The sequence below is a fragment of the Streptopelia decaocto genome, assembly GCF_964273445.1.
Source record: "Streptopelia decaocto genome assembly, chromosome: 1".
Classification (NCBI taxonomy): domain Eukaryota; kingdom Metazoa; phylum Chordata; class Aves; order Columbiformes; family Columbidae; genus Streptopelia; species Streptopelia decaocto.
Genome location: NC_138663.1, coordinates 207,558,864 through 207,571,490, shown reverse-complemented (window position 1 = coordinate 207,571,490; position 12,627 = coordinate 207,558,864). Strand labels below are relative to the sequence as shown.

General features: G+C 44.5%; 1 protein-coding gene across 1 annotated transcript in view; it reads right to left on the bottom strand.

Annotated features, from left to right (window-relative positions):
- The window catches only part of TENM4 (teneurin transmembrane protein 4), a 653,831-nt gene that overhangs the window by 109,446 nt on the left and 531,758 nt on the right, over nt 1-12,627 (bottom strand). Inside the window, exon 19 of the mRNA XM_082052895.1 lies at nt 7,818-8,034. Coding sequence (XP_081909021.1) covers nt 7,818-8,034 — 217 coding nt within the window. The remainder of the gene's footprint in view (nt 1-7,817; nt 8,035-12,627) is intronic.

Here is a 12,627-nt window from a genome sequence, read left to right as displayed (position 1 = left end):
TTGGAAGACAGTAATGCCGGGAAGGAGAGGGTTTGAAGAGGTGCATGTTGGCTTGGTTTAAAATGTGGAAAAATATGACCCTGTTGCCATCAATGTAGGTTCTGTGCTGGCTGTGAGTGCTCCCTCTCAGGAACTGGATGGTATCTAAGATCTATGGCAGAGTTTTAAACAGATGCACTGTCTATCCTTAAAAAAACAGCTCTGGAGCCGGGACAGAGCCATGGGCTGGACCAGCCATCTCGGGAGAAATCATCAGCAGAAAGCCACACCTGAGGAGTTTGGGGTTTTTGTCTTCTAACTTAGTCTTGGACTAGAAAAGAAGCGCTTCTTTCTTTGCACATCACACTTTCCTTGAGGAAAAAGTACAAAAATGAGAGAGCACTTTGGCTGTGAAGTAATCATAGAGTAGTTTGGGTTGGAAGGGACCTTAAAGCTCATCTAGTTCCAAACCCACTACCATGGGCAGGGACACCTTCCCCTAGATAGGGTTGCTAAAAGCCCCGCCCAACCTGGCCTTGAACACTCCCAGGGATGGGGCATCCACAGCTTCTCTGGGCAGCCTGTTCCAGTGCCTCATCATCCTCATGGGGAAGAATTTCTTCCTTCTATCTCATCTAATCTCCCCTCTTTCATTTTAAAGCCATAAACCCTTGTCCTATCACTACCTGCCCTTGTAAAAAGTCCCTCTCCAGCTTTCTTGTAGGCTGCCTTTAGGTACTGGAAGGCTGCTGTAAGGTCTCCCTGGAGCCTTTGCTTCTCTAGGCTGAACAACCTCAACTCTCTCAGCCTGTCCTCTCAACAGAGCTGTTCCAACCCTTTGATCATCTTCATGGCCTCTTCTGGACTTGCTCCAACGGGTCCATGTCCTTCTTATGTTGGAGGCCCCAGAGCTGCACCCGCACTCCAGCTAGGGTTTCATGAGAGTAGAACAGAGGGGGACAATCACCTTCCTCTACCTGCTGGTCAAACTGCTGGTGATGGAGCCCAGGATACTGTTGGCTTTTTGGGCTGTAAGCACGTGTTGCTGGGTCATGTTGAGCTTCTCATCAACCAACACCCCCAAGTCCTTCTCCTCAGGGCTGCTCTCACTCCACTCTCCACCCAGCCTGTATTTGTGCTTGGGATTGCCCTGACCTACATGCAGGACCTTGCACTGGCTTTGTTGAAGGCATTAGCCTTGTTGATGTTCACAAGGGCCCACCTCTCCCAGCTGTCAAGGTCCCTCTGGATGGAAACCTTCACTTCACCAGGCTGTCAACCACACCACACAGCTGGGTGTCGTTGGCAAACTTGCTGGTGCACTCGATCCTACTGTCCATGTCACTGACAAAGATGTTAAACAGCGCTGGTCCCAACACTGACCCCTGAGGAATGCCACTTGTCACTGGTGTCCACTTGGACATTGAGCTGTTGACCCTCAACTCTTGGAGTGCGACCATCCAGCCAATTCCTTATCCACTGAGTGGTCCATCTGTCAAATCCATATTTCTCCAATTTAGAGACAAGGACGTCGTGTGGTCAGTGTCAAAGGCTTTGTGAAAGTCCAGGAATCTTAAGAAGATCTGCTGGGGTGAACCAGACCTCTCCAGGTGTGGGAAGAAGTGGGTGAAATGAAAAGAGAACGCAATTTTAACATCCCCCTTCAAGGATATTGAGATATCATGGTAATATTCTTCTAAAACACTCATAACTGAGCCAGATGGACTACCAAAACATTTTGTAAGTCATTTTGATCCTCCTCTATTATCTTAGTTTTTCTTTGGCTATGATCAATACTCACAATTTTGGTTTTGATGGGGGTTGGGATCAATGTGGTTTAACTCTGACAATAAAACACATCCTTTTATTTATTCATAGTAAAATAGCGTACACATGAATTTATAGCATACCTGTCTATCTTAGCATCTAAGGATGCTTGTGTAACTCTCCCTAGCTGGATCAGGAACAGGGGGGACACAGGGTGGTACAGTGACATATTAACAGAGACCTTGCCATTCAGTAGTGGAAAAAAGAAATGTGCAAATTGAATTCTGATCAAAATTTTAAACCATGAAAGCTCACTACTTTTTGTACTTGGATTACTGACCCGAGGGCCATCAGGGACAGTTCTTGCAGCGGACAGCAGATTCTGCTCTCTTAAGCATCTTTATAACTCAGCTGGTTATTTTTAGCTGGCCGTGTAACTGGGATGGGTTAATACTGCTGGCAGCAAGTACATATATACAGCCTGACTCAAAAAAGAAAGGGTATGAGGTATATACTTAAAAATCACCTAATTTCTTTTCAAATAATCTTTACAAAAATGCCAATTCTGTGCATGGTTTATGGTTTTCTGAGGTACTTTAATCCTATGCCAACATTTAACATAAAAGACTCTGTGGATCAGGACTTTAGCCTGTTCTTGCAATTTTCTGACACTGTCCCTCAAGAGAGAACAAATATATCAGGTGTCCTGCTTGAAAGTCAACAACTTGACACCACTGAATCTTGTGCTGCTCCTTATGGTGATGGAAAACTAAGAATGGGTTAAAAATACAAAGCAAACAGCAAGAGTAAGTGGTTTCAAAATCAATACAAGAACGATCAAGTAGCAGAAGAGTACTTGTTATCTGTTCATCAAAAGGATGTGAAAAGACATTCTGTGCATTCAGAATTTAATTTAGCTACTTGCTTTATCATCATAAACACTCATTTCAATATGAGCAATGATTATTTTTTCTTCCCAAACATGAATTATATAAAATTGCTTGTATTTTGGAGGAGACAAGGTCTTTACCTTTATCCATCAGGGTAATTTATCATTGTCTTTCTTCTTCTTGTGCAGTGGTGAGAGAGCTTGTCAGCTCAGCTTGTTCCTTAAAAGCTGGAGTGTAATTCAATAATAAATTCATTCAAGGGCTAGCTGTCACGAAGCATTCATTTATTTGTATCCATTAGGGGATCTGCACTGTTGTTCTCTCTAAAGGGTAGCTAAGCTGCGTTTCTGAAACTCAATAAATACATTGAATAGATATTCAGTCATCTCCTTCACACTGCTGCTGCTTCTGCATAGGCCATACGGGAATGTAAATGTGCTGTGGTTCCTCCAGAGGTGATAATCACAGAGTCATAGGATGGTTTTGATTGAGAGGGACCTTCAAAGCTCATCCAGTGCCACCCCTGCCATGAGCAGGGACATCTTCACCAGCTCAGGTTGCTCAGAGCCCCGTCCAGCCTGGCCTGGGATGTCTCCAGGGATGGTTCATTCACCACCTCTCTGGCCAACCCGGGCCAGTATTTTTTCACCCCCATCTGAATTAAGGAATAAAGATTAGGAAAAAGAAGGGAAAAGATCCATCTTAGGGTTCCTTGCCAAGCAAGAAAGGCACACTTACATGAAAGAAGTGGAAATTAAAGAGTAGTCATCCAAATACACCCCTCCACATCACCATGGATGGCACAAGTGAGGTTCTGAAAGGGTTTGGCCCATGTTGGGCAGCCGGGATACAATCATTGATTAGGCTGAGCAGACAAGCTCACTAATAAGGGAAACACCAGAATGCCAGTGTCAACCTGACAAAGGACTAAACGTGCTGACATTCAACCAGGTCCCAAACGGGGATTTGCTACAGTGGCACTAACAGATGTGGTTTGCAACAGATCCTGCCACTCAACTTTCTGAGCAGCTGATGCAGTGGGACACCCAGGAGAAAAAGAGTGTACGATGAAGAGCAAAGTTTGTAAGAGCCCTGACCGGGCTCAATACAAGAAAGTCAATTCTAAGTCGTCTGCAGCAAAACCAGCATGTGCTCTGTTTGTTTAACCTGCTTCTGCATAGGCCATATGGGAATGTAAATGTGCTGTGGTTCTTCCAGAAGTGATAATCACAGAATGACAGAATAGTTTGGGTTGGAAAGGATCTTCAAAGCTCATCCAGTGCCACCCCTGCCATGAGCAGGGACATCTTCACCAACTCAGGTTGCTCAGAGCCTCATGCAGCCTGGACGAGGTTGGAATCATGGTTGGATCATGGTTGGAAAAGACCCTCAAGATCATTCAGACCACCCATTAACATCACACTGTCACTAAATCATGTCCCTAAGAACCTCATCTATGCATCTTTTAAACCCCTCCCAGGATGGTGACTCCACCGCTGCCCTGGGCAGCCTGTTCCGATGCCTGACAACCCCTTCTTGTGAATAAATTTTTCCTTATATCCAATCTAAACCTCCCCTGGCACAACTTGAGGCCCCAGAGCTGGGACAGAAAGATGTAGGACATCCCATGCCCAGCAGTCTATAATCCCGACCTACCCCAAGGAGACGACTTCATGAATCACATGAATCACAGCAGCAGCAACAGCAGGGAGAGGGTTGTCCCAAGGTAGGAGGCTGGAGTCCTCCACAAGAATAAAATGATTTCCTGCTCTTCCTCCTGTTGGACAAACTATTGAGCCAGGAGCTGGAGGGGGAGATGAAAATGGTTAATCTTGCTGCCAGCTGCTGCTGTGATCTTTGTGGAGACACTAAGCAGTTCCAGAGATAAGAGGGATCACAGACTCATAGAATCATTTTGGTTGAAAGAGAGCCTCAAGATCATCAAGTCCAACCATTAACCCGACATTGTCACTAAACCATGTTCCTAAGAATCTCGTCTTTTAATTGTCTTTTAAATTGTCTTTTAAACCCCTCCAGGGATGGTGACTCCACCACTGCCTTGGGCAGCCTGTTCCAATGCCCGACAGCCCTTTCTGGGAAGAAATTGTTCCCAAGATCCAATCTACATGTCCACTGGTGCAACTTGAGGCCGTTTCCTCTTGTTCTATCACTTGTTGCTTGGGAGAAGAGACCAACACCTTTCATGCTACGGATGAGATTCAACAGCTACTGAAGAAAGGACATGTCCACATGTGCAAATACAGTCAGTCTCATTTGCTCAGGCTAACTGGGTCCCAGACAGTCCCAGGCCATGCTCTTCCTTGGAGAAGTCACTGTACCTGCTGCTGAAGTGTCACCATTTCCAGGGTGACAAGAGACACCTGTGTTAAGGTTCAGCTTTTAGGTGGTGAAAACAGACAATTGAAACTATAAAGAGAAGCCAAGTAAGCAGAAAACACTTGCAATGGTTGAGTTTATCCAGACCTATAGGATCTTTAAGAGCTAGCAGGAATGCACAATATCTTTTGATACTGAAAAAAAACCCAAAAACAAAACCAAAAAACCAAAACCCGGCATTTTTATCAACCCAACAGACTGCTAAGCACAGACTGTGTGCTACGATGCGGTCTCAGGGGAATATATACCTTCTGTTGAAGTCCTCCACTGGTATTTGCAACCACACTTGTGATGAGTCAAGATATTTGAGAGATGCAACACAATTGCAGCCTGAGGTGACATATCTGTAGACCATATTTAGTGATACACAACCTATGCTGATATTTTAAGAATGGCAACTTCATAAATCATCACTATCTCTGTATAACTCTTCGTGCTTAGATGGAACAAGGAGTCCCATTTATTAGTTCCACAGCAGTTAATGAAAAGCAATCATTAAAACCCTTCCTATTGATTCAAACCTCTGCATTCCCTCACTCTAGTAATCTATATGCCAGATAAACATTTCTTCTAGCAGGTGCTCCTTTTGAATCTGAATCTTTCTTTAGCAGGATGTCTGCAGATGGTTAGTAACTCCTTCCTACACAAATCATCAGATCTGTGAAATGCATATAACTTCTGTTTATGTGACCCTAAATGACACGTTCCTTCTGCTGGTCCTCTGCTGGCACTCCCAGAAACAATTCACTGTGTCAATGATAAATTCCGATTATTTTCTCCCAGTTCTGTGCTGCTGAATGCAAGTAGCCTTTAAAGTGAAGCTGCATTTTTTTTTTTATTACACATGTATACTCATATAGTTTAATTGTATAGAAAAGTTCATTAAACACAGACACATGTCTACCAAAATTCTCAGCCTGCCAGAACAGATACAGACAGACCTGATACCAGAGTTCTCTGTAGACACACATCTGACTGTGAGCTCAGCTGAGGAATTGCAACCCTAAATATATCAGAAAAATGAAATTGTGAGTGTAATCTATTTTATATTTTGAGGTCTCATTTTACAGCAATAAATCACAACAACTAACAGCAGAGAATTCATGATGCTAACATGTAGTCCAGAGCCTGGACTGCTCAGCATCCAGAACCTACAGTCTTCAGAATGCTGATGAAGTAAAACAGTTTGTGACATAATCTCAGAATCCCAGGATGGTTGGAACCTCTGGAGATCATCCAGTCCAACCCACCTGCTAATGCAGGGTCACCAGAGCAGATCACACAGGAAGGTGTCCAGGTGGGTTTGAATGTCTCCAGAGAAGGAGACTCCACAACCTCTCTGGGCAGCCTGTTCCAGGCTCTGGCACCTCACAGTCAAGAAGTTTCTCATATCTAGATGGAACCTCCTGTGTTTCAGTCTGTGCCTGTTGCCCCTCACCCTGTCACTGGGCACCACTGAACAGAGTCTGGTCCATCCTCTTGACACCCACCCTGCAGATATTTATAAACATTGATGAGATCCCCTCTCAGTCTTCTCCAGGCTGAACAGCCCCAGCTCTCTCAGTCTCTCCTCATAAGAAAGATGCTCCAGACCCTTAATCATCTTTATAGTTCACCCCTGGACTCCCTCCTCTAGTTCCTTGTCCTTCTTAGATGAGTGTTTGGCCTTAATCTGAATCACTGTCATCAGCTTTCTTAGACTCTGGATGGCTTGGCAGCAAGAGAAATAAGGGAAACTATTGCATTAGGCCAACTCCCTGACACTGGTGTGTTTCTAAGTGGTGCATGTCTGAGGTCAGCTTGTAACCACTGGAGATGGCAATGCACCGGGCGCTGGTGCCCAAGGGATGCTGGCGATGTCCCTGCATGGAAGAGCCCCAGGTCAGACCCAGAAGGGCCTGAGAAGTGTGCTGAGATGCAAATGCTGAGATAAATACCCCCAAGAACACAAGGGTTGTATATTTTCAGTGCCAACCTCTTCACTGCTGTGTGTGCGAAAGCTAAAAGCAGGTAATGACTGGGTGGAATTCGAGGAAGTCCAAACCCAGGTGTTGAGAACCACCTCCTGGCTCAGAGTCAGCACTTCTGACAGGCAATGCTCAGGGCAGACACTAAATGATCTAAAAACCAGATACATCAGGGTATGCGTTATGGTGTCCTGCTACAAGGACATGACTTTAAAGAGATGACCTCCCCTGACAGCCATGCATGTACCTAAACAAATGGCTGAGATGCAGCCACAGAAATGAACTGCCTAAGATTTGCTTGCCAGATCCTGGCTCTTGATGATGGTTGCAGTGATAAAAAATGTCCCAATATCAAAACTAGTCTGTAGTCAACTTGATTGTTTGCATTGGAAATCACTCGAATTGCCCTCCCTAGACTGGCAGATTGTCTTCAGTTCTTTTGAGGCCTGTAATAGTCACACTATAGGTTGTAAATATAATTCTAATTTTCCTCTCTTTTGGCTTTGTCAATGGAAGAAGTTCTGCCATTCGGTATTTATTGGGTACTTCTGGAAAATGACAGTCACTTGAACTGGAAGAGCCCTGATGAATGGATGGCTTTTATTCCTAGAAATAAGAGAAGACAGAGGAGATGCAGCTGCTGATGTGTTGCAGATGAGGGGACAGTCAGTAGAATTACATCAGCCACAAAATTCTTCAGATACCTACTTCCATTAGACAGTTTTCATGTTCTGCATCTTGCTGCCATTTCACATCTTACCATGGCCAAGTGTCTCAGTCTTTACCTCCCACTGAATCAAAGCCAAAATTCACTTACCCTCCTTCAAAGGGGTTGTCTCCTGGGATGACGTGAGTGCTGTCCTTGCCAATCAGGAACTTGATCCGATCGTAGAACGAATGCAAACTCTGCTGGGAGACAGGGGCTTGTGTCTCCTGGATGATGTCCAGGGGGTCCGGGGAGCCCAGGCACAGCGCGTTGATGTGGCACAGGGGCTGCAAGCAGCAGTCGGGGTCCATGCAATCCACCAGGCCATCTGCAGAAGGGTAAGGAAGGGTTTAGAGCGATGGAGTGTCATGGACTTCAAGGCGCAAAGAACGTTTTCCAATGCACACAACAGAGAAATGTGCGCAGAGTAAGGCATGTTTCCTTATAGTTCCAATGAAGACCCCCAAATATGCATTAATATTTCGTGTGTATACGTGAAAAACTCCCACATACATATGAGATTAGAAGCTAAAAAACGCCATATTTGAGGTTGAATCTGGGACAAGCCATTTTACATCTCAGTCACTTAGATAACACCAGAGCCCCAGATGGTCTGTTATTATTTTTTTTCCTGTGCCTATACCTATGGCTTTTGTACATCGATCCTGTTGCCTGTGTGATCCACAGGCACACACCAAAGCTATCAGGGTCACTTTCAGCAAGACTAAATAGTGAAGAAAGCCACAGTATCTATCACAGCTACAAAGGAATCTATGCATGCAGCCCAATAAAGATTCTGGCTAGACAGATGAGAAGTGAGATTTTGCTGGGAAGGTTTGATCTCTTTTTGGCCTTTGTCACCTTTATTCCACGCAGATGCAGAGTAACAGATGACCTCAAACTCCCAGGATATAAATCTTGTCCTTTCAGCACTACTAAATTAATAATAACAACAAGAATAGCAGTGGCCAAGCTTGCCAAGCTTACTCTAGTAAAATGAGGGTTTGCATATCTGTCAAGTCATCAAACACATAGACAGTTCCACTCCCTCCCCCAAGCTGCAGCAGCATTCCAAATTCATTTTGAGATGCCACTGCTCATTGCAAACCGCTTAGTAAAAAGCAGTGACGGGAAAGGAAATACATTCAAAAAAAAGCTCAGAAGAGGTTTGATGAAGCATCACAGTCAGAAATAAAAGTTGTTAGCATGTAGCAGAGATGGATCTTTAAATCAGATAAGGGAACTGGATGTTTTTGTTCTGGGGTAATGGGATATGGAGCCCTTCACTTCCAGCTCATCAGTTTAAGCAAGGTACTTTGATAGAGAATGGAAATGGTTACCATGTGATGGCTGTTCAAAGACCTATGTGAAATGAGCAGCTGGTCTCAGCGTAGTTGATGGGACTGTTACGTATCAGAGAAACCACCTTTAGAGCTACATCTTACTGGTGATTTCAGCACAGAGGCAAGAAACGAATGTGCTTGGAGAGCAAAACTGTCCTGAGAGACAGGACTTTCCTGAAGTGGGATGAAATTTGGAGTTGTCAGGATAATGTATTTTTTATCTCAAAGAAACACTAAATTAAAACAAGCCAGTTTGTTATTATCACAGGTTGTGAGCTTCAGTCTCATCCCAGTTATTCCAATAGGAATTAGAAGTCCTTTCAGTAATGTTATTTGCATTACTTTGAATTTACTGTAGTATCAGTAGGATGAGAATCTGATCTATTATTGTTGTAGGACTTAATGATGTCTTGCATGTCACAGACTAGGGTTGTGTTGAGATATACCTGTGCCATTCTTTTACCATGAGGGTGGTGAGACCCTGTCCCAGGTTGGCCAGAGAGGTGGTGGATGAACCATCCCTGGAGACATCTCAGGCCAGGCTGGACGGGGCTCTGAGCAACCTGAGCTGGTGAAGATGTCCCTGCTCATGGCAGGGGGGGCACTGGATAAGCTTTGAAGGCCCCTTCCAACACAAACTATTCTATGATTCTATGATCACTGGCAACATCATTTCATGTGGTTGCCCACACACAGTAAACTGAACGAAACGTCTGCTAATTCCCAAAGCTTCCAATCTACATGTGGGTCAAAGTGGAATGGGGATCTGCTCCACGTAGACGTGCACACACACACTACGAGTCATCTCCACAAGTGCTCTGCACCTGCCATTAATGATAATGGGAGCAGTGCTACATTAGCAAAAGTGCTTTCAAAAATCCCATCCATTATCCTTATCTCTGTCCTGATATCTCTACATCTATATAACCCCTCGCAAAATTGCCACAAAAAAATTTATCAGCCCAGGCACAAAACCTACCCATCTGCCTTTTCTCTTGATGACTAGTGATAATGAAAAAGAACTAATTACGTTTTATTTGCCCATTAAAAAAATGACTTGCTGCAGATGATTAGGCCAGTAGGATTCCGGAAGGTCAAATCTCAGATGGGGTTTGAGAGACAGTTCACAGAATTAAGACCTGCATAGATGTAATATGCTTATCCATAGCCACCTAATAGAGGAAAAGATGGAAAATAAACAACAAACCAGCCCTGTTACTCTATCGACTACAATTTCAAGCGAGATAAAAAGTTGTTATTTTTTCCCACATGCTAATAATGTTTTCTAAGGCTTCAGAAACTCTGCTGAGAGGATGGCAAACCAGCTGTACCACAGCTCTTCATTACCCTGTCTTTATTCCAGGCATGGGAAATGTGCTTTGGGACCTGAATTTGCAAGACAGGAAGGAAACGTTGCCTTTGCAGGAAATAGCAGATAAATGTTTGAAGAGCAGATGCACAAGGCAATGTTTTGTACAGGTGGGAATGTCGAAGCCTCATCTGCAAATAAGCCTTTCAACTAATGGGTTTCAGGCCTGTATGGAATAAGTTGGGGGTAATTACACCAGAGAGGTTTTGTCGCTGTCATCTTAAAGCCATTTAGGTCCTCAAGAGCTGAAACAGGGTTTAGCTACTCAGCTCACTCTAATATCAACAGCAGCTTCAGGGCAAAGCATTTGTTTAGCTTAGAAAATGTAAAGACCATTTTTATCTGTGACATGGAGAAGAACAAGACTTCAGTTTTAAAAAATCACAAATAGATCCAAGTGGTGCCCTACAGTGAGTTGTAAGGAGATAAAGTGAAATTGTACACAGCTGGGGAATGACCTATTAGAGAGCAGTGTAGGGGAAAGGGACCTGGGGGTCCTGGGGACAGCAGGATGACCATGAGCCAGCACTGGGCCCTTGTGGCCAGGAAGGCCAATGGTACCTGGGGTGGATTAGAAGGGGGTGGTCAGTAGGTCAGAGAGGTTCTCCTGCCCCTCTGCTCTGCCCTGGGGAGACCACACCTGGAATATTGTGTCCAGTTGTGGCCCTTCAGTTCCAGCAGGACAGGGAACTGCTGGAGAGAGTCCAGCGCAGGGCAACAAAGATGCTGAAGGGAGTGGAGCATCTCCCGTGTGAGGAAAGGCTGAGGGAGCTGGGGCTCTGGAGCTTGGAGAAGAGGAGACTGAGGGGTGACCTTATTAATGGTTACAGATATATAAAGGGTGAGTGTCAGGAGGATGGAGCCAGGCTCTTCTCGGTGACAACCAATGATAGGACAAGGGGTAATGGGTTCAAACTGGAACACAAGAGGTTCCACTTAAATGTGAGAAGAAACTTCTTCATGGTGAGGGTGGCAGAGCCTGGCCCAGGCTGCCCAGGGAGGTCGTGGAGTCTCCTTTTCTGCAGACATTCCAACCCGCCTGGACACCTTCCTGGGTAACCTCATCTGGGTGTTCCTGCTCCAGCAGGGGGATTGGACTGGATGAGCTTTCAAGGTCCCTTCCAACCCCTGACAGTCTGTGTTTCTGTGAGATCTCTCACTGGATCCATCAGAAGAGTAAGGATAAAGCAACATTTGCAAGAAGCTCCCTACCCACAAAGAGCAAGGCATCCAGGCACCTGCATGGATTAACAGAAAATCAAATCAGAGTAAAATCAACCTCATGATTTAACGCTCCAAATAGACAAAAACAAATGTGGGAAGCCAGCACCAGCAGCAAGGGAAAATACAGCAAGGTATGATCTCACAGAGCAATGTGAACTCGTAATAAGAAGTCCTTTGAAATGTATAAAGGTCAATTTTCCTTAGAACTCACTGCAAAATTTTTAGAGAGAGTTAACAGGAGGTGAACACAGGATCAGTGGCTTCTGCACCCCAAGTTTTGCAGCAGCAAAGCACAGAGACCCATGATTCGTGTCTGGATTCCCAACTCTGGTAGCTCCCAGGGCACAGATATGCAGCACTGTAAGTTCTCAGTTATGGCCATGTTTATACAGCTCTTGGTTTTAAAAAGTGGCATAATGTGACCATGACACTTCAGACCAGAGAACAAATGTGTTGCTGAATTATCTCCACACAAGCCTCGCGTAGAGGGATTACAGTAATTCACATGCTTTAAGGTCAAAGAGGCTGCTACAATCAGCTTGTCCGACCTCCTTCATACACATTTCTTTTTCACTTCTTTCCCCCCCAGAATGGCAGTAAAGCCTTTCTCTGAGAAAGATATCTTATATATCAAAGACAGCTGATTACAGTGAGTCCACCACTTTCTCCGATAAGCTATTCAAATGCTTAATTACTGCTAGGATATTGCATCTTATTTCAAAGTTGAATGTGTCTAACTCTAATATCTCACCACTGGAACTTGTTTTGCCTTTGTCTGCAGTGTTAGTAACATTTCCTTCTGCCCTGCATGCTCAGATATCTTTTTCAAGTGCAAGTTCCTCCACACAGAGCAACAATCCATTCCAAACCTTTTCTCTCAACAGCAGAGGGAGATGAAACTTCCCACCGTAAGGTTTGTTTTCCAGCCGCTGAATTTCTTTTTTTAATAAGATCCTTTGATCTCTTTCCAGGAATTTCACATCTT